General features: G+C 46.2%; 1 protein-coding gene across 4 annotated transcripts in view; it reads right to left on the bottom strand.

Annotated features, from left to right (window-relative positions):
• Positions 1 to 5,437: 5,437 nt before the first annotated feature.
• The window catches only part of NIT2 (nitrilase family member 2), a 409,012-nt gene continuing 389,176 nt past the window's right edge, over positions 5,438 to 25,273 (bottom strand). For all 4 annotated transcript variants that reach the window (XM_085622466.1, XM_085622465.1, XM_085622464.1 and 1 more), the window contains one exon: positions 5,438 to 5,755. In XM_085622466.1, the coding sequence (XP_085478592.1) occupies positions 5,664 to 5,755 (92 nt within the window). In that variant the 3' untranslated portion in view covers positions 5,438 to 5,663. The remainder of the gene's footprint in view (positions 5,756 to 25,273) is intronic.

Raw genomic sequence — 25,273 nt, 5'->3', positions numbered from 1 at the left:
TCCACATCAAGGAAATCAGCTCCGCTACTATTCTCAGGGTTAGCACCACAATAATAACGCTCCACAGTCATCTGCTAGTCCGGTCCGTTTGGTAATTGGCATGATGCGCATCTCACTCACCCCGCTACATGAGCCAGGAGCGATGATCCGTCACAGACCGGCACACTCCCAACGCAGCCGGACATGCACCTCACTTGTTGCAGCGCCTGGGGACAGCACCTCCACACAGTTCGGCACGAGATTAACTCCGTCATCCACCGCCGTGTGAAACTCCAACCGCAACCCCTCGCCGCAGAGCTCCGATAGCAGGTGCCCTCTGGTAGCTGCTCTCACGCCAGCGCACCGTCAGGATACCGCTGTTTAGGGGACAGCGCCGCCTCAATCTCAGAGCGCGCTCCGACTTCCTCTGCCTCCGGGGGGGGGGGGGGGGGGGAGAAAAACACGTATGCTGTATTGCCGGCTTGTCAGTTCTGGAACCCAGCACTGCCACATACTGGGCAATTCCCGAGGGGTTCCACTGCAATGCGCTGTCACTTGTGGGGCATAATCTTCAGCGGAACTGCAGATTTTTAAGGGATCATTTGCCCGGCCGGGAGAGCCTCATGATCCTGTGGCCATCTTGTCTCGGGCTCGCCCCGCCCTTGCTGCACCTTTTCGTAAGGGCACTTTAAATGTTTTATGTTGGAACGTAGCAGGTCTCCAACAGAGATTACGCGACCCCGGGTGGCTCAGCTTAATTCAGAGTCACGACATAATTATGTTACAGGAGACATGGGCTACTACGGAACTGCACGTTAATGGATTCCATTGCTATAACACTCTGGCAACTAAATCTAGAATGGGTCGTCCCTCGGGAGGCTTATCTATCTGGGTTAATATCACCGTTGGTGGCACTACTAGGGTTATACCAACGCACAATCAGAATTTCCAGGCTATATTATTTATCCAGAAAATAAGTTTTTTCTTGGTTAACTTTTACAATAATGATTTTAGTTTATCGCCAAATATAAATTTTATAAATCTTTTTAACTTTATTACTACTTTGGAATCCAGGCACGACTGCTTGTCCACCCATGGGGAAAAGTAGCTTTGGTTCTGGGTGTCAAAGGGGAGTGGAATTGACTTCTTTTTTTAATTCACATAATCTGGAGAATGTAATGGATATAATGGCTAATTGTTTGTCAACAGTTCCCCTAGTACCCACATTCAGAGGCAGAGATTGTCTATCAAGCATTGATTATATTTTTATTTCTCCTGGGTTGGCTGACCATATTAGTGAGGCTATAGTAATTCCCATGCCTCAAGGGGATCATAACCCCATTAAGGTCTGCCTAAAATCAATCCACCGCCCGGTATATAATAAGAAATGTGGAGCTAGGAACCTCTCCATATGTTCAAATAATCTTAGATTAAAATGGAGGGGCATTAATATTAAGGGGACTTTTCAGACACTGGTTAGAGATAACTTACCCCTTTTCCTCTCATGTTTGTCCGACCTAAATTCGAATCCCAAGGCAGTTGAGGATTTTGTTAAGATCTGCTCAGCTTGCCGAGCCCAACTCATGACTCCGCGGCGCATAGTCTCGGATGGCCCGAGATGGTTTGATCATGAGTGTTCTCTAGCCAACCACGACTTGCGGCGTGTTTTATCTTCCTGCCCGAGGAACCCGACCGATGTGAAAAATGCTAGGATTCGAAATAAACTGCCCATTACGAGAAGGAAGGAGGAGATCCTAGACGAGTGTTGGGAGGTGTTAGCGCGAACTGCCGATCGTGGAAGGGGGGATATCTTCTGGGCCGCGGTCAAAGACTTGCGTTGCTCAGGCCAGCTTCTGACCCCAATGGGCTGCACCATTTCCGGTGCAGCCTGGGTGGACCATTTCTCTAAGATCTATACCGCCCCGCACTCAGTAACAGCTATCCCAGTATTTAACCACCCCCCGTGGGTAGAAATATCATTATCGGAGGTGGAAGAAGCCATCACCCAGAGCGCGGGGAATAAGGCCCCAGGCCCGGATGGCCTCCCTATTGACATTATTAAATCTTATCTTGATTTGTGGGGCCCTCTATTGTTGAACGTTTTTAACAACCTAACACTCTCCTCTCCACCACCAACTTGGTCATCGAGCACAATAGTGCCACTCTTCAAGAAGGGAGACCGGTCCCAACCATCCTGTTATAGGCCTATCTCCCTTATTGACAATACCCTAAAAATACTAGGCAGAGTGTTATATAATAAAATCTTGACCTGGGCCGAGGATAACCATATCTTAGAGAGTTGCCAGTTGGGTTTCCGAAATAAGGTTGGTACGGCAGAGCAATGTCTTAACCTTAATCTTATTTTGGGTAAATATACCGTAGCTCGCAAATCCCCAATTTACCTCGCCTTCATGGACCTATCCACTGCCTCCGACCTCGTTAATAGGCCGATGCTTTGGAGGGCCCTATTGCAATACGGCCTGGATGAATCTCTGGTTCACTTTCTGGCCTACTTGCATAGAGATCTGAAGGCCTGCATTAGGATTAGCCAAGGGGGTGAGGTGACTGATGTGGTAAGAGTACATAGAGGGGTTAGACAGGGCTGTGTCCTAGCCCCTCTTTTATTTATTATTTACATTAATGGGCTACATAAGTCTTTGGTTTCTCTAACCCGTGATGTTCCCAAAATAAAGGGCAATTATGTTCCCACTCTGCTATATGCAGATGATGCGGTCCTAATGGGCCGCACCCCCAATGCGTTACGCATCCTAGTGAATGGTTTCGTCGACCATATGGACTCTTTGGACTTAAAGATTAATTTTAAGAAATCCTTTGTTATGTCCTGTGGCCCGAAGAAACGACACATTGGAAGCATTGTCGTGGGGACAGAGAGATTGGGGTCTACCAGCAGCTTCCCGTATTTGGGAGTGGTCTTTGCTGCGAACAACTCCTGGCGTGGGCATATCGCCCACGCCAGGGGTAGGTTCTCAAAGGCCATTAACTCTATCCTGAGCCTCCCCCGCCCTAAAAGGACTGGCGCATTGGTTGCCACTTTAAAAATATATAAGGTCCAATGCGTTCCGGTTGCAACGTATGGAGCTGAGGTTTGGGGAACAGCCAGATGTTCGCACATTCTTGCTGAGAAATATAGATTCTGCAGGAAGCTCCTTTGTGCCCCCATCTCCTCTCCCCACTACATATGTCATAAAGAATTGGGGCTTCATTTCATAGGGGATTTTATTCGTGCTCGCCCGCTCTTTTTTGGCTGGCTATTTGGAAAAATCCTGCCGCTAAATTGACTAGGGACATTATAGAGGATTGTTTATGTTGTGACAGAGGCAAGTCCATCCCTTGGCTTTCTGGGGTGCAGAGCGTTCTTGGTAGTGTGAACTTTCAAAATGTTTTTTCTGATCCTACCACTATCCAGCTCCCACCCAAGTCCGTACGTAAACAAGCTCTCTATACACTGTTCAGTGATGAAAGGGTTGTGAGAGAGTCTTTGAAACCTAGTGTTACTAGATACCTAGCCCGTAATCTTTTAACTTATCCTATACCCAGCTACTTAACTCTCCCAATGAGCCACTGGGAGCGAGGCCTCTTATTTTGCCTTAGGGCTGGCACTATCAAATATGCTCTTAGTTTCCCGCTATGGAATCATAATGAGCCGTGCCCATGTGATTGCCAGAGTGACCAAACAATTTTACATTTTTTAGTAAATTTTATATTAAATATATCAAATGGTTTTTAACTCCGTATTTTAAAAAATTGAAACCAATTAGCCTGGATCTCGCACTTTCAATGATATTAACCCTGGATGATCATGAACTTGTTTTCCGTGTGGGTTCCTTTTTAAAAACTGCGGTTCGTGCCCGTTTAACTATGTCTTAAAGTATGAACGAACTGTTGTTTTTTTTTCTTGTAAATACTTGCATATTGTACATCTGCAATGTTAACTGTATCTTGTGCTTTTATGGATTACTATTATCCGAATAAAGTTTTGAAACTTGAAACTTGAAGGTGATTTTCCTTTTTTGTGGCCTTTGGGCTGGCTGGTCGAGGTCTGAAGCCTTCTGGTGCTGCCCTTAGTCGTTGGCTGTGGGGGCCCGTGTATGAGGCATGTGGTATGTTAGCGCCTGGGTCGGTTCAGGGGAGATCGCCTCGGGTGTGTCTGCTTCCTGGGCTTGTTTTCATGCGGCTTCCATGGCTCGGATTTGCTGGGATGCTGCCTGGTGTTCTCTTCACACCTTTATGTCCCATTGTCGACTGGTGGTGGGTGGGACTGATTCTGCTGGGTTTGGGGACGCTGTGTTTCGTTCTGCTCCGGTGGTGTACCTTTTTATTGTGCTTTCATTGAGTCTGTTTTTGCTACTGAGTGAAGCCGATTCTTGCTTTTGTATCTGCTCATGTAGTTAAAACTGGGACTGGGAGGGCTGACGAGGAGGTAATGTCCGGTTACTTACTGGTAATATTCATTACTCCGAGTCGTAGCCCTCCCCGTCCGGGTTCCCATTCCTCCCTCCCTGTTCGGCTTCTTGTGCTTGGTGGTACAGGATGTGGATAGGAGGGTCCACATGCTTATATGCCTCAGGGTGTGGCCTGGAGGGGAGGGATGGGTTTTTAGTTGCTTGGGAGTTTCTGGTGGGAGGAGCTATGCTCATGTAGTTAGGACTGGGACGGGGAGGGCTACGACTCGGATTAATGAATATTACCGGTAAGTAACGGGACATTTCTTCTCACCTTTATGAAGTATGCTGCGTTTTTGGTCAGGAGCCCTCTATCTGTAAGGCACTATCCCATTTGTCGTGTGCACTGCATTAAAAAGGTGCTCTCTTTCTAAAGCACTCCTTACGTTCAGTCCATAACCCCATACACTGTGCCAACCAAACTCCTGTGCCATCCTAAAATTTAGATGGCCCTGATTGGAGGCAGATCTTTCTCCTTTCTAAATGTGCAGGACTGGAACTATCTCCCTCTTGAGCTATGGTGTACCTCCAGTCTTTTGGAAAAACACTCAAAACTGCCATTTCTCCACATTAGTACAGTCTGCACCTCTCTTTTGGACATCTCTTAGTGCCAGAATCAGAATGACCAGTTAGCATATCATTTTCGTTCATCCCATTCAATAGAACAATAAATACCAAGTTTAATTCATTTAAACTTCATTCAATCTACTTAATAGTGATTTAATATCTATGTACGTATTTTATTAGGATTATTAATGCTATTTTAACCATGTTACTGATATCCAAACTAGGTAAGTAGCTTCTGGCAAAGCAGCTTCATCAATGCCATATAAATAATGGCCAATTGATATTACTTCCTATGATGTCACTTCCTGTGAGGGTTAAATCTAATGCAAATTATAGGGGCCTCGCATGTTCCTATTCTGCCCAGGGCCCCACATAACCTAGGACCTGCCCTGGTCAAAGCAATCCAATGTTCATATAATAAAGTATTATTTGTGTGGTTTAACAATATATTTATTTAAAACTGTCAATCAGACAAAATAGCAGATAAAGGACCACTTATTTCAGTAATAAGCGTTCATCCAGTTAATGTGTTTGACATTATTAGGTTAATCAGTTACATCGAATTTAGAGTCAAATGTCTATCAACAGTTACAACATCCGGGAAAGGAGTTTCTTAGCACGGTAATCGTTCTCTTTGGATATGCAGTCTTTGGTTCATTCTTTCTTTGCCTCTACACTGTAGAGATCAGCACGTTTTTGAATGTGTATGGGAATTTGCTGACGCACATCTGTCAAATACTGTAAATCTGTATAAAAGAAAAGCAGGAACACAAAACACACAGTCAATTTAACCTAGATTTCAACATTTAATCCTTTTTTATGATTTGGCTTGCACAATATGTTAGCTCCTGTAATACAGCCTTTGCACTAGCAGGGCACTTGAACTGGTATTTTTTAAATTTCACAGACTAAAAAACGTGTTAACACCCTACGTAACATCAAGCTGGAGTCAAAATTGAGTTTTTTAATTGACCTTTTAAAAGTCATAGACTGCAGATTATCAGACAACAGCAGCAATCAGATATTCTAAATTTTCAAAGTATGTCTCATAATGAGTACTGAATAATTGTTAACATCCTAGGAAAACTATGGTTACTACACATTCTCAAGATCAATGTGTTGAGGCATCTGGGTATCCAAATTGTTCAATTTGTCAGGTTCTTTGGAAGAAAAAGGATCAGTCATGGAAAGGAACAGTTACCTATTACTAAACTAATCATTGAATGTCCATTCAGCTTTCCACTGCATCAAAATAAAATATGAACATCAAGTAACTACAAAAACATTCATGTAATGTTACTTTAAAAAAAAAGAGATAGTCTATCTTTTTTCTTTGTCTTTATTCAATCTTCCAAAGGCAGATCATAACAGATACAAATACAGTAATATTAAAAACATCTACGATAAAAACCCTTTGGTAACTTACATTCAGTGGAATAAAGTGCTTCAATAAAAATGGCGGCATGTTGGATGGCTAAACTCACATCCCCAAGCGACAGCTTTGAGAGATTTGAAGTGCATAGATCGGCATTCAACATCATAGGAAAAGACTGACAAATCATGGTAAGAATAAACAAGTTACTTACCTTTAGTAAAGTATTATCTGGTAGAGACTATCTAGCTACAGATTCCTTATCCTTGAATTTCCCAGGTGTCCGACTGGATCCGTAAACTTTTGCTGACCAATAACCCTTGTGCGTGCTGTCGGGTGGCTCCATACGGCTCAGCGTGACGTCGGCGTCAGTTATGACGTCACTCTACCTATAAAGGCACCACCCAGGCACGCAGACGTTAGTACTTTTCGTTTTTTTCCACGCCAGAAGCGCAGAGCCACGAAGAAATTGACGTATTCGTGTGCAAAACTAGAGCCCTGAAAAGGGAAACAACCCTAGCCCTACAGCATTAGTACGCAAAGCTGGGAGGCAGGGGTGGGGCTGTAAGGAATCTGCAGCTAGATAGAGTCTCTACCAGATAATGCGTTACCGAAGATAAGTAACCTGTTCATCTGATATAGACTTTTAGCAGCAGATTCCTTACCTTTGAATTACATACCCAAACCATACCATCCCGGCGGTGGGTTGCTGACCAATTCCTACACTAGGATGTCCTGCAGGAACGAACAGGCAAAATGCCCGTCCCTGCGAGCCTGACTGTCCAGGTAGTAGTGTTTGGCAAATGTGTGCAAAGATGCCCATGTTGCTGCCTGACATGTCCAGGACTGGGGCACCCCGAGCCAAGGCCGTAGTCGCAGCCTTCCCCCTGGTGGAATGAGCCCTTAATCCCTCAGGGGGCTGCTTCTTTGCCAGGGCATAGCAGATCTTGATGCAGAGAACGACCCAGCCAGACATGGTTCTTTTCTGCACCGCCCCTGCCCACAAACAGTTGGTCGTCCACTTAGAACTCTTTTGTATGCTCTTTTTGGGTCCAGTCGATGGAGACGCTCATCCTCTTTAGAGGGCTGCAGGGGAGAAAAGAAGGTGGGCAAAAACAAGCCCGGGTGTGAAGCACCACTTAGTCTTGAAAAGACATCAAATAGGGAGGCGTGCAAGACAACGCCTGCATCTCACTCAACCTCCGGGCAGATGTAATCGCCACTAAAAAGGCTGTTTTGATGGTCAGCAGCTGGAGGGGACAGTTATGTAAAGGCTCCAAGGGAGCACACATTTGGTGGGTGAGGACCAAATTAAGGTCCCACTGTGGCATACCAAAGGGCGTGGGTGGAAACAAGTGAGCCAGCCCTTTTAAGAAACCCATGTACAATCGGTGACTTAAAGAGAGAGGGCTGGTCTGGCAGACGCAAAAAAGAAGAAGAGCAGATAGGTAACCCTTGAGAGTTCCCAAAGCAGAGCTCTGCTGGGCAAGGGTCAAAATGAATAAAAGGACAGTGGAAAGAGCAGCAGAAAGTGGATCAATAGCCCATTCTGTACAATACAATACACATTTCTGCCAACAGCAGGCTTACACCGTCTTAGCAGAGAGCCGCCTGGCAGCCAAAATAATGTTACATACTTTGGGAGGAAGGTCAAAAGCCATCAACTGCTGCCACTCAATCTCCACTCATGGAGGCGCAGAGTTGACAGGTTTGGGTGGAGAAGCCCCCACCCATGAAAAGGGTAATCTTCTAGACCCTATATTTAGCAACTGCACCAAGCTAATAGTGGGGCAACCTACTCGTCTCCCCTGGTCGGACCATTTTTTGGTCCCCTTGTCCTGGCTCACCGATAAGTCTTACTCATCCACCCCCCAATCGGTAACCAAGCGCAACTGGAAAAAACTCCCTATAGAACAATGGGTAACTAACCTAGAGCGCTCCTGCCCACCACCCTGTATAGATCCCAACCAAGCATATAAAAATTATGAGAGTTGGGTCAGGGATTCACTTGACACTATTCTTCCTATACGGAAATCCACTCCAAAGAGGACACACAAAACTGGACCTTGGTTTTCAGACACCTTGAGAGACCAAAAGCGCCTCTGTAGGAAAAAAGAGAGAGCCTGGCGACTTGATTTCCACCCTGACAAAAAATCCCAATATAAAGAGGCAATCAAAACCTATAGAAATGGGATCAGGGCGGCGCAGGCCTCTTACTTTGCTGACAAAATTACAGCAGCCAATTCAAAACCCAAGGAGATTTTCCATATAGTAAAAAATTGCATCAAAGCAAACACTGCCCCTCCCTTGACAAAAACGCCGGAACAGTGTAACGAGTTAGCAGATTTCTTTCAGAACAAAGTCTCTCAAATATACTCATCCTTTCCGACAGTAGCCAATAACTTAGGAACTTCCAACCATGCTCTTCTGAGCACTGCCCCCTCCTCAGACCAGTCTACTCTGGAACGCTTCTCTCTACTAGACCTGGACACCCTTCACAAACTGGCACGGCTAGTTAAATCTGGCTCCCCCTGTGACCCGGCCCCTCCAGAGACACTACTCCAGGCTAGCCATTCTATACTTCCCGTGGTACTAGATCTACTCAACTCTTCCATCGCCTCCTGCACTGTACCCACCGGATGGAAGAGAGCCATGGTTCGGGCGTTGCTAAAAAAAAACACCCTCAATCCAGAAGACCACTCCAGCTACCGCCCAATCTCCTTACTCCCCTGGGTAAGTAAGGTGCTGGAGAAGCACATAAATATCCAACTGGTACAATTTCTGGAAAACAATCTGCTCCTGGACCTAACCCAGACAGGTTTTAGGCCTAAGTACGGCACTGAAACGGCCTTGCTTGCAATTATCGAAGAGTCGCGAAAGATAATAGATCAGGGAGGATCAGTGGCAGTGATCCTCCTTGATCTAAGCGCGGCTTTCGACACGGTGAGCCACGCCACCCTGTTGAACCGCCTGTGCAACATTGGTGTCACAGGCGATGCTTTGAGATGGTTTGAGTCTTTCCTTAACAACAGATCTTTCCAGATCTTTGACGGGGATTCACTATCACCCAGTAAATCGCTGATCTGTGGAGTACCGCAGGGCTCCTCATTGAGCCCTGCGTTGTTTAATGTATACATGGGGCCACTGGCTGGGATCGTCAAACCACACGGTATTAAAATTGTATCGTATGCCGACGATACCCAGCTAGTGGTCTCATTGGCACAAGAGGGTACCAAGCAATCGTCAGGAGGTCTGTCGAAATGTCTCGAGGATGTTAAGGAGTGGATGACACTCTCCTCCTTAAAACTTAATGGAGACAAAACTGAGCTCATGCTCCTGGGCTCAGCATCCCCAGTGTCTCTCATCCCCCTCTGGCCTCCCTGCTTGGGTACACCCCCAACTCCCAAGGACAGCGTAAAAAGCCTAGGAGTTTGGCTTGACAAAACCCTTTCCTTCTCCACTCAGGCCACCAAACTATCTGCCACATGCTTTGGCCTACTAAGAACATTAAGGAAAGTTCTCCCTCTCCTACCAATGGATGCTAAACAAGTGGCAATACAGGGCCTGATTCTATCCCGGCTAGACTCGAACAATGCCCTGTATGTTGGAGCCCCAGAGAAGACCCTGCGTAAGTTACAGGTGGTACAAAACTGTGCGGCCCGCACCCTGTTACAGATTCCGCGGACTCAGTCAGCAAAACCTGCAATGAATAGTCTACACTGGCTTCCAGTGAGACAAAGAGTGGCATTCAAGGCTCTCTGTATTGCCCACCGGGCTTTCTGGAAGTCGGGCCCAGCCATCATCGATAATCTAAATCACGCAATACCACCCTAACAGAAACCTTAGATCTACGGAGGCCTTCCTGGCTGTGGTACCCAGAGTCAGGAGAGCTAGGTCCGGAGGCAGGATGTTCTCCTTAAACGCCTCTAAGATGTGGAACTCACTCCCTTTATACCTCCGGACTAATTCAAACCTACTCTCCTTCCGCAAACAATTGAAAACCTACTTGTTTGCGAGGTCCACCGAACTTTAAAACCCATCCGCCATATTCAGTTCTGTCTGATGTTTCAGCGCTTGGACGCCCTTGGGCAGCAACCGCGCTATATAAATGACAATACAATACAATACAACCCTTCCCTGTTGCTGTGTCAGAAGATTCTCCTGAAGGGGTAGCCTGATCAGAGGATCGATGCTCATTTTCAGAAGCTCTGTATACCAGACACTTCTCGCCCAATCCGGAGCCACAAGAATGACTTGGGCCTGAATCTTGACCCACACTTTATTTTTTTAAAGACTGGGGAACTGTGTTTTTAATTGTTCCTACCCCTGTGAGACACACGCTGCACTTTTCCTTCCCCGTAGGGAAGCAACGAGGACCACAGTGCCCATAGCGCCTTGCGGCAGGAGCCGCACGCGTCAAAGAACTCGCACCAGGTGGCGCATATAACGAGCCTCACCCACCGCTGCGCGGAACGTGCCTGGGTGAAGCCCGGGCCAAGGGCGGGCCCGTCTGAGCCCGTCAGAGACTGAAGGAGGCTGGGCCACCTCTCTTGATTTTACCGCATTTACGGTTGGATAGTAATTCGAATGTCCATCGATATACATTTTTTCAGCAGGGGTTCTATTCTTGGTAACCATTTAGAGTAAGCCACAGTTCAAAAGATAAAACATAGGAGGGGAACGCTTATCTAAATAGTGGCACATTTAACATATTCAGTAAAGTAAGGAGGGTTTGTTTTCTTGTAGACCCATTAGTGACTGGCCTATAAAAAATGGGCAAAAGGAAATTACTCAGTAGCAACTCGGGGCAGTTAGCCTGCAAGCCGAGAGATGCAAATATGACTTTGTTAAACTACCTCACGGGGGCAGTAGGTGCCATTGAAAAACAAATATCCACAGTAGAAGAGCCATTAAATATTGAATCACAAGGACTGTTACAAAATAGCAAGGCCAAAGTTTTACTTAATGAGTTAGGGGAAGTTTGTACTCCAGAAAATGTGATTATGGAGCCAGTAAATGGCTGCATTCAGGTTATTAGTGATGAGATTTCCATAAATGACCAGGATACTGACCCGTTACCCCCGCCAAAAAGACCCTGTAATCCAGTAACTAATGAAATCCCTAGAATCCTGCTGCCAGTAATACATAGGCCCCAACTGTGACTGACACACCTAAGCTTAAAACTAAAAAACAGCAGGGGAAAGGTATTGTGTCGAACCAAAAGGCTAATAAACCTGTACCACAAACCAAAAATAAGGGCAATTCTTCCTCCACAAATGAAATGAATAAAATGTTAAGCCTGATTACAGATCTAATAAAGTATATTAAACAATACATTGGCAATTTGGAATTGAGACTGGACAAAATAGAATTAGGCCTGGAAAGAGTGATAGGGAATCAAAATATTATTCCTCAAAAGGAGGGGATGAGTAAATAGAAAACACATAATAGGGTAGATAGAGTAGCTAAACCCCATAGCCTGAATCCAAATGTTAGTCCTATGAGAACTGATAGCCAGATAGATGAGAGGGTTATGATAAATAGAGCTACGGGACCCGCCAAACTAACTGCAACTACGCTAAGTAGCTCGTCAATAAAGGGAGATGAGCCTAGAGAGATGGGAAAAGAAACAGAAGTACGGCAGGGTGAACTTCTTGCACGTGATCTGCGTTCAAGAACAGGTTCTACAATTCCTAAATCACACGAATACCTATCCAAATTGCAGAATTTAAATTTACCTCCTGCAGCCCCCCCTTACACAGTGATTTTGGCTAATGTTGCCCCTGAGGGGGAAAACGAAACCTGGATTACCCTGAGGCTATTCATTGTCTGGGGAATAGAACAGGTCTGACGATGGAAATGTTTAGAGCCTTTAAGATGGTCAGGCGTGTCCTATGGGTAGGTACAAGTAGGAAGGTCTTTCGAGGGGATTTTGTTGTTCTCTCTCTAGGTGTCCCATCACCGGTACGTGAAATCTTTATCAGAACCGGAGACAAAATTATTACTGACACTGGTTTAAAAGTCCTCTCTCTGGGTTATTTTTTTATCAGCCCAACATCTTTAATGTTATATCAAACGACAATGTCTCAATGTAGGTTTCATTTGAGGAAAAAAAATAGAGTAAGCAAAATTGAGTTGCTAAAGATTAAATCAGCGTAGGGAGAGACACAGGGAGACATATATGTGGGAATTTTCTTTGTATTCGTAATACTTAAAACATGTTGGACATATTAAACATCATATGTACAAACACATGGACAGAAAGCACTGTGTTACATTACTGGAAATGTAACCGATAGGATACTGTGCACAAGTGCTCTTGAGAATTGTGACGGCGCAAGTGACACGTGAAGTGGTATATACAGCGGTGGTGTAGGGCGCAACAAGGAATAAAGTGATACAGTAAGTTTTACAAATTTAGGACACCCAGACAATCAATGGTAAGTAAATTACAAAGAACAATGAATTGGATGTCCGTAACATGGGGGCGCCAAAAGTTACGCTGTTGGAGTCGACGGCTTTTCGGCCTGTAGAAATCTAGGCCATCATCAGGACTGGTTACATACAATTTAAGGCAGTGCTAAGGATAAGAGGGAAACGTATCTCAAGATGGTGTGGACCATGGAGGGACAGAAGAGAAATCAAGTAAATAGGAAGACGCTTATAACTATGGTCGCTCACGGTGGTTATAAAAGGAAGGCAGTGAGTGGTAGAAAGCGACGAGTGTCAAGATCACCGGTTAATTGTGGGTAGTCTGTGATGGAAGTGACCCATCCTCTCCTCATTCTCACCATTCCTTTTCCCTCTTCCCGTTTCTCATCGAAGATACCCCTTTTACACCAGGCAGGGATTTGATGGTCGGTATGGACATTGAGTCCCTCTACACCAATATACCCCACAGAGAAGGTCTTGAGGTTATAAGAACAATCCTTAATACTCGTCCACTCCCCACGAGGATACCTACTGACTTTGTGATGTCCCTCCTAGAAATCGCCTTAGAGAACAATTATTTCCTGTATAAAGATACTTACTATTTACAGATTAAAGGAGTCTCTATGGGCGCGTGCTTTGCCCCGAATTTTGCGAATCTTTATGTTCACCACCTCGAAAGCACATTATTTCTTACCAACCCCAATCCCTTTAGGAATAACATCACATTTTGGCGTCGATACATAGACGATATCTTGCTCATTTGGACAGGCGACAAGGTTACTCTATTACAATTTGTTGATTGGTTACACAACTGCCAACAACATTTAAAATTTACCATTGACCCCAAAGAAGAGGACCTTCCATTTCTAGACCTCAGACTACGGGTTGAAGACCAAAAAATTGGGACTACACTCTACAGAAAACCGCCGTCGACTCCAACAGCGTAACTTTTGGCGCCCCCATGTTACGGCCATCCAATTCATTGTTCTTTGTAATTTACTTACCATTGATTGGCTTGGTGTGCTAAATCTGTAAAACTTACTGTATCACTTTATTCCTTGTTGTGCCCTACACCACCGCTGTATATACCACTTCACGTGTCACTTGCGCCGTCACAATTCTCATGAGCACTTGTGCACAGTATCCTATCGGTTACATTTCCAGTAATGTAACTCAGTGCTTTCTGTCCATGTGTTTGTACATATGATGTTTAATATGTGCAACATGTTTTAAGTATTTCGAATACAAAAAAAATCCTGCATATATATGTCTCCCTGTGTCTCTCCCTACGCTGATTTAATCTTTAGCAACTCAATTTTGCTTACTGTATTTGTTCCCCAAATGAAACCCACATTGAGACATTGTCGTTTGATATAATGTACTGCCCCAGTCTCGCTGTGGTTTACGGGCTACCTCCTGTGGTCTGATATTGTCAACATCTTTTAATGGGCAGAAAGTTCAACATCCCCCTATACAGTCTACTGATCACATGATTTACAACTTAGAGGTGTCCAATAAATTTGGGCTTCTCCAATCTTTAGATGAGAACGATTGACTTCCTGCCATTAAAGATCAGTGTAACCTCAGACAGTTATGTAAATCAAAGGCCCCAAGAATTGACTGATCGAAAATACTGGGGTACTATATCAAGGCCAGAGCGAGAACATGGATAAGAGGGAAGAACCAGCCGGGTTAATGCTCAGATAAACAATGGAAGTAGGTGCGATAAGTGATCTAAGGAGGGATGAAAGTCCTGGGCATGCTTTGGATTGTCAGATTGTACCTATTCCCAATGTAACAGTCCCTAAGAAGATTAGTGTGCTTTATTGGAATGTCGCTGGCCTTCGAACTAAAGTGAACAATTCTGTTTGGACTGATTTTATTCACAGATTTGATATCCTATGTTTTCAGGAGACTTGGCTGCTGGATGAAGGCCACATAGATCGATATAAGGCCTATCATACGCCAGCAACCCGGTCAGCCCATGGGAGAAATAAAAGGGTATCTGTGTTTTTATCTCTAATTTGTTGGGGGTTCAAAAAATTGAGATGATAAAATCGGCAAAATTGTATCAAATTGTATCCATTCAACTGGAGCCAAATATAGTTGTGCTCGTAGTAAATTTCTATAATAATGCAGAAAAGGAACAATTGGGCGACATTTTAAAGTCACTTGGCGATTATTTGGGTAAAGTAAGGGTATTCAAAGGTATAGATATGATTACCATCTGGGGCGGTGATTTTAATGTTAGTGTATGTTCACAAGCTGGGTGTGGTGTCTGTGGCCCAGAAACAGAAGAGAATGATCACTTGACTAATTTTGCCCATTCGGAAAGGGGGGAGAAGCTTAACGAAATTATGTTCTCATATGATCTGGGCTTTGCTATTATGTTGTGTACCCCAAGAGTGGATTTTGATCACACATATATAGGCAGAGGGTTTAAATCTATAATAGATTTTATCATTGTTCCAAATCGTTGCACCACCTGGTTTGAAAATTTTAATACGCATTCAAATGTTATGAGCGATCACCTGCCCCAAAGCAATTAATCTAGTCCTGCCAAAAGCGGCATCCAGCCAATAAGTAGTAGTCTGGTTTGAACTCATAACATTGCGTTGGCCTCCCAAAATGGATACTCCCTGCGTTGGGACAGTAAAAAACCAGAAGAGCTGAATAAGCAAATTATTACTAAAGCTTATGATCATATAATGGTGTGCTTACAGGAAAGCACTTAAGATGATATTTTGAGTGCATTTTCCCAAATCACACTAGCTATACAAAATTTGCTGAGAGTTCAAAACAAGGGATCTTGCAATGTGAAAAATGGATGGTTTGACTCAAACTGTACTAAAACTTATACCCGTCTGAAAGACGCACTCCACAGAAATGAGAGGGATAAAGGGGAAATTCGAGAAGGCAGGAAGGCTTATAATCTGGCCAGAAAAAATCGTAAGAAAGAACTAAAAGATCAAGCATGGGCCACTCTTTACGAAGCATCACTGACTAAGGACTGTTCCTCATTTTGGCAGGTAGTAAATGCCCTGTTTTTTTACTAATAAAGATGGTGCAACAATAGCGGTCGCCATAGATGATAAAACGTGGATAGATTTTTTTCTCTAACGTGTATAGCACTAAGGGGATTGTAGAAAATACCACAGATTCCATGAATTATCAACAGGGAGATTCCGCTGGTTTCTCGCCTATTGAGCTGCAAATTACACAAGAAGAAGTTATAGGGCCATTAATGCTAGCAAAGGTGGAAAGGCACCAGGACCCGATGGTCTGCCCATTGACCTATTCAAGTCAATTCCTTCATTATGGTCTCCATTGTTAACATGGGTCATAGAAGCCTGTTGTGCGAAGAGATTTATTAAGTCCTGGTCGGAGTCTGAGATAATACCGATTTTTAAAAAAGGAGAACGGGAAAACCCGGCATGTTATCGCCCAATTTCCCTTTTAGACTCCCTAGTGAAGGTAATAGGAAGGGTTGTCCTGGACAGATTGCAAACCTGGGCAGAAGAGAACAATATTTTAAGTGAGGTTCAATATGGTTTTAGAAAGGGTTTAGTGACAAATGAGCAGGTTTTAAATCTTAGCATTTTAATTGGAAAATATACTCCGGCAAAGGCAGGGAAGCTCTATGTGGCATTTGTTGACCTTACGGCCGCATTTGATTGTGTTATATACAACAAATTGTGGAATATCCTAACGGATCTGAAGATCGACCCGGTACTGGTGCAGTTCCTAAGACATCTATATTCTGGGGCTACTGCTAAGGTGAGGCATGGATTAAAAGTGGAATGCTCTGCGCCGTTCCGCGTGGAGAGGGGTGTGAGACAAGGCTGTGTCTTGGCCCCGTTTCTTTTCACTTTATATACCAACGCTCTAGAAAAGGAACTTTTGGAAAGGGCGAGAGATGCTCCATACATCAATAAAAAGCTGATTGTCTCTCTCCTCTATGCGGACGACGCAGTGCTTATGTCCCAAACGCAGTTAGGCTTACAGAAGACCCTTGCTTCATATGCTAGCTTTATGGATAGCCGTGGTCTAAAACTTAACGTGAAAAAAACCTTTGTTGTGTCTTGTGGGAAGGGGAGAATTAAATGTAGTAGTATGCCATTAGGGGACAGCAGGGTAGATTCTACTAACATGTTCACGTATTTGGGCGTCCTATTTGAGCACACCAGCTCCTGGGGAACGGCTGTTAAGAGCAGGAGTCTCCTTTTTATGAGGTCAACAGCGGTTGTTGTTAATTTTGCAATACAAAATGGGCGGCAGGCCCCCGGATTCTTCTAAAAATGTATCAAGCCAAGTGTATTAGTATTGCAACTCTTGGGGCGGGAATATGGGGTTTTTATGATGCATCTCCAATTCAAATAGTGGAAAATACTTTTTTAAGGTTTATTTTAGCAATGCCATCGAGTTCCTCAGTTTTTAATTCATAGCGAGTTGGGGATTTCCCTATATTTCTGACATCATTATAACCATTATTACTGTGGCATCGAGTTTGGACCTCCAGTAGTACAGGGCTAAACAGAGAAATAATTAAGGACTCTATGAAGTTGGACCATGCAAGTAAGATCACCTGATTGAACTATGTAAAAAATAAATTCAAGGATCTAGGTCGACTAGATTTTTACATGTCTCCAGAGAAAATGAGTACTATCTCTAGGAAGGAGTTCAAAATAATATGCATGAAACATTTAGAGTCTCTCAGAGCTGCCCTGGAAATGAATAAATGTACGGTGGTTTAGCACCAACTGACCTTGGTAACTTATCACATTCAACCATATCTGGTATGGTGCAGTGGGGGGGGGGGGGGGTGTATGATAGATATGTCCTAACAAGGTTTAGGTTTGGCAGCTTCCATCGCTTGGTTAGCTATCCAGTGGTAAACGATTGGTCCAGAGAACTTTGTCGCTGCCCATGCGACAATACGTCACCACAATCAGCAATTCATGTGACTTTATTCTGTAAATTTTACACAAAGGAAAGAGCAAGATGCATCTTGCCACTTTTGAAGCGAGGGGGCTGGAGGCAATGTCGTCCAGCCTTTCTATATTTACAATTATTGGAAAATGCTTACTGTGTGGCCGTTATGTTTGGTTTCCTTAAGAACATACTGCGAGTAAGGAAAAGTATAATGGGTTAAAAACTTAATCTGAAAAAGTACATTATACTATATTATTTTCAGCGAGTTATCCCGTTTTCCGTCAAAGTAATTGACAGAAATTCACATGCATGGACTACGTGTTTATTTGATATTGTATAGTGTACTCGATTATTACCTGTATGAAATATTTTAACTTGTCGCTTTTATGATTTTAAATGACTAAAATCGAATAAAGTTTATTCTGATTCTGATGCTGACTTGGGCCTGGTCGCTCCTGGTCTTCTTCAGAACCCTGGACAGGAGAGGTATGGGCGGAAAGGGGTACAGCAGGCTTGAGCTCCACATGTGACAAAAGGTGTTGCCAAGCAATAGCTGCTTTGGAAACTCCAGCATGCAGTACTGCTGATACTGCGCGTTCTCTTCGGAGGTGAACAAATCTAACAAATGTTCTCCCCACTGCTTAAAGAGACTTACCACCTCTGACTGGAGATGCCATTCGTGATCCGCTAGGCATCAACAGCTGAGCTCATCTGCCCAGGAGTTTAGAGAATCTGCCAGGTGTTGAACCACAAGGGTTATGCCCTGCTGTTCCAGCCATGTCCAAAAGTGCAGGACCTCCCGACAAAGGGACCACAATCCCACCCCGTCCTGCTTGTTGAAGTACCACATGTTGGTGGTGTTGTATGTGAACACCTGCACTAATTTACCCTTGACAGAGGGAAGAAATGCTTTCAATGCCAATCGAATCGCTCGGAGGTCTAACAAATGTATGTGGCGCCCGACTCCACCAGAGACCAGTGTTCCCTGATCTCCACCTCTCCCAGATGGCTACCCCTATCCCAGAAGTGATGCATCTGTCATGACTGAGATCTGGTTGGGTAAGGGAGAGGTGTCTTTCGTTGACCCACTCACGGTTTGTCAACCATTCCTGCATATCTTTTGCAGTTCCTCCTGAGATCTCCCTGATGCTGTGCCCACAGGAACTTCAAGTCCCACTGCAGAGCCCGCACACACCACTTGGCATGCTTTACCAACAGGATGCAGGAGGCCATGAGGCGCAACAGCCTAAGATTAAGTCTTCCCAAAATCCAGGATAGAGGCTGAAACATCAGAATCATAACCTGAATATCCTGGACTCGGTGCTCGGGAAGATAGATCCGAAACTGCGATGTCCAGACCAGCTCAGATGAAGGGAAGCGTCTGAGATGGAGTCAGGTGCAACTTCGGCAAGTTTTAGAGAACACCAGCGCATGCAGGAGGTTCGCCGTAGTCTGAAGGTGGGAGACAACAGCCTGGGGTGAGGACGCCTTCAAGAGCCAGTCATCGAGGTTGAGGAAGACTGACACCCATAACCTGCGCAGATGAGCAGTGACCACTGCCATCACCTTGGTGAGCACCCGTGGGGCACTGATAAGGCCGAAGGGGAGCACGGTAAACTGAAAGTGCTCGTGGCCTACCTTGAACCACAGGTGACGCCTGTGACCCGGCAGGATGCAGATGTGAAAATACACATCCTGAGGTCCATCCAGTCTCCTAGGTCTAGGGCAGACAAGACCTAAGCTAGAGTGAGCATCTTGAATTTTACCTTCTTGAGGAAGAGATTTACAGTCCGAAGATCTAAAATGGGTCGCAACCCTTTGTTCTGAGGAATCAGAAAGTAGCAGGAATAAGTGTCACTGCCTACTTCTGAAACCGGGACCCTTTCTATAGCTCCCTTGGCCAAGAGAGCTGTAACTTACTCCTGGAGCAATTTTAAATGATCCTCCGTCAGCCGTTCTTGATTTGGCAGAATGGGAGGAGGAAAAGAAAGGAATGGCAGAGAATAACCCTCCTGAATGATCTGCAAGACCCATATGCCGAATGTTAAGCCCCTCCAGTGGGAGGGGATGATGATGGATTCTCCAGCAAACTGGAGTGGTGTGGTCTTGGAGAGTCAGACTAGGAGTGCTTGGAGACTGCGGCTGCCGAGGGCAAGGTGGCTGACGAATTCTGGCTTCCATTCCTAGGCCGGAATGAACTGCGTCCACATCGGAAGCCTGTGTAGGACGGTGCCTGGGATAGGGCTGACGTGGCTGGAAACCCCATCTGTTGCCACAAAAGGTAGACTGGCCACGAGGAGTAGAAGAGAGGCCCTATGGATCTGGCCATAGCTCGAGTCCTTGAACCTTACTAGGGCTGAATATGCCTTTTCCCCAAAAAGGCGGGTTCCAGCAAAGGACATGTCCATCACATTTGCATGGACATCACCCTAAAAGCCAGCTGTCCTAAGCCAGCGTGGCGTCTCAAGGCCAGTGAATCTGTTGTATGAAGGCTACATCTTATGATGAATTTTGCTGCATCTCTCCCATCCATAACTGCTTGAGAGAGCACAGTCTGAACCTCCTCCGGGACTTATGGCAGCATTTGCGCAACGGTATCCCAAAGGGAGTGAGAGGAACGGCCCAATAAGCCCATGGTATTCACCGACCGCAATGCTGGGCTTGAAGAAGAAAACAATTTCTTTCCAAATGAATCCAGCCTCTTAGATTCCCTATCCGGAAGAGCGGAAGGGAACGCGCCCTGTGATGTGGAGGCCTGCACCACCAAGCTTTCTGGGGCGAGGTGTTGGCTGAGGAACTTTTTGTCGCCCGGAGCTGGGCAATGGCGGCAGGTGATTGTCCTACTCACAGGAGCCCCTGTGCTAGGCTTGGACCACGTGCCTAGCAGGACATCAGTAAGCGCTTCATTAAAGGGCAAAAGGGGGTCTGAGGTGGAAGCCCCAGGCTGAAGCACTTCAGTCAGGAGATCAATCTTGACCTCGACTGAGGGCAGCTCAGTCCAAGGACCTCAGCTACCCCCTAACCACCATGGCATAATATGCTCCCTCCTCCATAGCCACAGTTGGAGGAGAGAGCATGTGGGTATCTGGAGTGTCCCTTCCAGTGGCTTTCCCAAGTTTCCCATACCAGTTCAACTGCTCTGCAGTCATCCTGGTGTTCCAGAGAGTCCTTAGACCCCTCCCATTCTTCTCCCGAGCCTAACACATCCACAAAGTGTTCCGGCGACAACATAGAACCCCTGGGTTCAATCGACGTCAGATTTGGCGTCGAGCGATGTTGTTCTTATCCCTGTGTTGTCAGGGATAAGGATGGGGCTGGCACCGCCGACTGGCAAGGCCAGCGCCGCAGGCACCGACTTCGGGTCCGACACCGGGGGAGGTCACGGTAGCATGACCGGCGTCGACCCAGATCCATTATCGGATCTCTGCGGCCCAACCGGCGCCGTGGCTGGAGCTGACGGCGTCAAATCAGACGGGGCCCCTTCCGACCCCACGGGGCCCGGAGGCTCAACAGAGGGGTTGGCCCACTCAAATACACAGCACATGGTCTCGTAGAACTCCTTGATCTGAGCGGGGGTCACTCCCGCTCCTGAAAAAGGAGGAAGGCGCAAAGTCGACACTGGCTCTTGCTTCGTGCCTAAAGTGCCGGTGCTCTTTATCTGCTTCGTCGATGGACGACAGTCGAGGTGAAGATGAAGTCCCCTTGGACTTTTTCTTCTTCTTGTGCCTTTTCCCTGAGTGTTCCAACGACCTTGAGTGGGACGAAGAGGTCTTTGGGCTCTGAGAGAGGTCCTACGACGTCCTCTTCCTCTATCAGGACTGGGACCTACACTGAGTCTCGCTTGATGGTGTCGGCTGCCGGGCTGCAAGGAGCTTCAAAGCCCGCTCCCGTAAAGTCTTAGGAGCCATGGACCGACAGTCCGAGCATGACTGCGGATCGTGGTGACTGCGGATCGTGGTCGCGCTCGAGACACAAGAGGCAGATGAGGTGAGGAAAGGTGGGCGACATCATGTGGGGACAGACCCAGTACGACTTAAATCCTGTCTTCCTCGATGACATCCTTCGCACATGATGGAAAAGTAATGGAAGTCGACAAAAAGCCTGTCAAAAAGCAACAGAGGGTTTGCTTTTCCCAGATCAGCGCTTAACTGGCGCAGAAAGAAAAGAACTGACGTCAACGTGCCTGGGTGGCACCTATATAGGTATTGCAATGTCATAACCAATGCTAACGACGCTGACAATGTCACGTGAAGCCGAATGGAGCCACCCGGCGGCGCGTGCAAGGGGTGTTGTTCATGAAAAGTTTCCAGATCCAGCCTGACGCCTGGGAAAATCAAAGGGAAGGAATCTGCAGCTAGAAGTCTCAATCAGATGAATCTATATACATTATTTTTAAAATAACATACTCCTCCTTCGTGCTAAAATACTCTTTACAAAACTAGCAACTGAATAACATATGTCACAATCGTTAAGTTGCAATAGAAAGAATAGAGCAGCTTTGCACTTTGAGAAATTATATCTATGCAACAGCGTTAATAAAAACCACCTTGTATATGTCAGATAGTATCGACTACAAAATGTAATAGTGTTTGGCTAGATTGCTCATCACATGGGCAGGTACCGATGGTTGCCGAGGAGTATTGGACTAACGGAAAAAATAATAGCCAGCAAACGGGACCTAACCTGAATCTGGCCATTAAGGTTCACTCGCACACATTTGTCACATATAATAAATAAGGGGCAATCGCTGGCCCCGTCTGAATTATACAATAGTCTCTAACCAGGGGTTTAGCCACTTCCGTTAATTCCCTGGAGGCCTGACTATGCTTAAAAAAGCTCTCCAAAACCCAATATTTATCCTTTTTCATGATGGTCTCTGGATGCTCAAACAAATGTACACAGCCAAGGGCTACAAAGCAGTCTTTGATATATTTTAACCATGGAATTGCCAAACCACAGGCGCCAGACAGACAATCTCTAATGACCGACTGATTAAGTTCAGTTTCCTTTTAAGTCCATATTTAGCACCAGAGAACCAAAGGGGTGGCATTTATAGTATCCTACACATACTCCATACCTAGATCCTGGTGCAGGAAGAAATGCAGAGTCGAGGGGGGATGCCTAATAACCGGTGGCAGAATCTATTCTCCTCCGTCTGCATAACACACACATCCCTGCATCCCCAAATACCCATTGCATAGGTTAGAATTGGCAAACATTTTCGATTGTATATCTCCAGAATCGGTGCAAGAGGTTTTTTGCCAATGGAAGAAGACCTCTCTGGATACTGCTCACCCAGCGCACAGCTCCTCCAACAGCTGAAGGAAATGCCCGCTTTGGGCCACCCGGGTCACCTCGGACCACCTCTTAGCCTTCCATACCAAATGAAGAGTCGAACAGTCGGAAGAGCAGTGGAGAATATACCAATAATTGTTTTATTCAGATTCAAGCAGAGTGGAGCCCCGTCTGCACAGCCTCGAAGAATGATACAGAGGGAACTAAAGATCAGCAAGCAAACAATACATTATGTACGTTTTATAATCGGGCACAGGCACACCCACAATGGAATTTTCCAGGCAGATGCGCTGACCTGAACAGTTTATTCATAACTGAAAACCTAACATTTCAGAAACAAAACTTAGGAGGGGGCATTTCTCAGAAATGGACGAGGTCAGTTTCAAACAGACTAAAATGGCGCCTGAAAGGAAAATGTTGCCGCGAATGCTAACTTACATAGAGCACTGCATAAGCATTCACGGGTCTATTCTAACACAGCGCTCCTAGGCAGTGCCTCTGCCTTTCACCGCCGCTGACCGCGGTTTGAGGCCATGTGCCTCGCCCTCGGACTGCTCCGCTTTTTCCTCTACTCTTGTCTGCCATCTTTTATCTTCATTTTCTTATTTCCTTAATGCCGTCATTAAATTTTCTTTCTTTCTTTTCATTTAATTATTCCTACTCTCGCTGCTTGCTGCCTCCTATCAGCCATTTTCCCCGCCGCTGTTGCCCCCGCGGCCCCTCCAGCGCGTTACCGCCTCTCAGCTGTCCCGCCCGACCCCTACTTAATGGCAGCCGCTGCGTGCTGAGACAAGCAGGACCCCTCGGGATACTGCTCTCCCAGCACACAGCTCCTCCAACAGCGCTCCTAGGCAGTACCTCTGACCGCGGTTCGAGGCCCTGTGCCTCGCCCTCGAACTGCTCGGCTTTTTCCTCTACTCTTGCCTGCTATCTTTCAACTTTATGTTCTTATTTCCTTACTGCCTTCATTTAATTTGATTTCTTTACTTTTTTTTATTTAATTCTTCCTACTATCGCCACTTGCTGCCTCCTTTCAGCTGTTTTCCCCGCCGCTGCTGCCCCGTGGCTCTCCGGCTCCTGCGTGTTGCCGTTCCCGCCTCCCAGCTGTCCCGCCCTCCACCCGAACTCTGCCTAATGGCGTCCACGTGCAGTTGGCAAACCAAAGGCATGCAAAAGGCAATCCCGTCTTCTCCCGTCCACGACCCGACTGCGACCAGAGCAAGGTACCCTGGTACTCTGACCCTCCAACGCTACAGCTGCTCGACTCTCTACGCTCTTAACCTCGGCAAGAACAACAACTGCAAGCTCTCCTCACCTCTCAACACCCACGGAGCCTTCACCTGCCGACACTGTTGCCACTCCTTCACCTTCTCCGAGACCCAAGACCCACCTCCACCCTTCAGCAACAACTCCATTGCACCTCAAACTCTGCGATGCATCCTCCTAAACGTCCACTCCCTTCACAGACGCTCCGCAGAAATACAGGACCTTCTTGACAGCAACTCTCCTGTCATCACCTTCCTTACCAAAACCTGGATGAATGCCGCCTTGGGACCTGACATCCCGATCACCATCCCAAAGGCTACAAGATCACCCGGAAGGACTGTCCCAACCGCCCTAGGGGAGACATCGCCATTGCTCACAAATCCAACCTCCGTCTGAGCACCTAGACCGATAGGCCCAAAGACCTGATGGAACACCCACACTTTAAGATACAGACCAACCCCTCCACCACCCTCCGAGGCACCCTCATCTACAGACCCCCCCCAGACCCCGAACCACCTTTCTCTGACTCCATCGACCTGTAAGCCATCACCACCACCGATTATACCTTGTGGGGAGACCTCAACTTCCACCTCCCTCCTGGACAACTTCCACAACATCGGACTCAAACAGATCGTGCCAGAACCAATGCACTCAGCTGGACACAACCTTGACCCAATCTTCACAGCAGGAAACTCCATCACCTTCAGCCACACCTCCAAAATCCCATGGACAGACCACTGCTGCGTCCACTGCACCTTCAAAACAAACATCTCCCGCAGACGTCCTCACCAGCTCCTGCGCAGGAATTGGAACAAGAACTCCGACGACCAGCTCATTCCCTTCCTCAGCAGCTCCGCCCCCACCGCCACTGACGACGACCCTACCACCGCTGTCCGTACCCTACACAACTGGATCACCGACTGCGCCAACACCATTGTCCCCTGCAAGAATACTTCCAACCCACATG

Source organism: Triturus cristatus, chromosome 8 (assembly GCF_964204655.1).
Source record: "Triturus cristatus chromosome 8, aTriCri1.1, whole genome shotgun sequence".
Taxonomy (NCBI): Eukaryota; Metazoa; Chordata; class Amphibia; order Caudata; family Salamandridae; genus Triturus; species Triturus cristatus.
The sequence above is the reverse complement of the archived record's forward strand: the minus strand, read 5'-3'. Positions and strand labels throughout refer to the sequence as shown.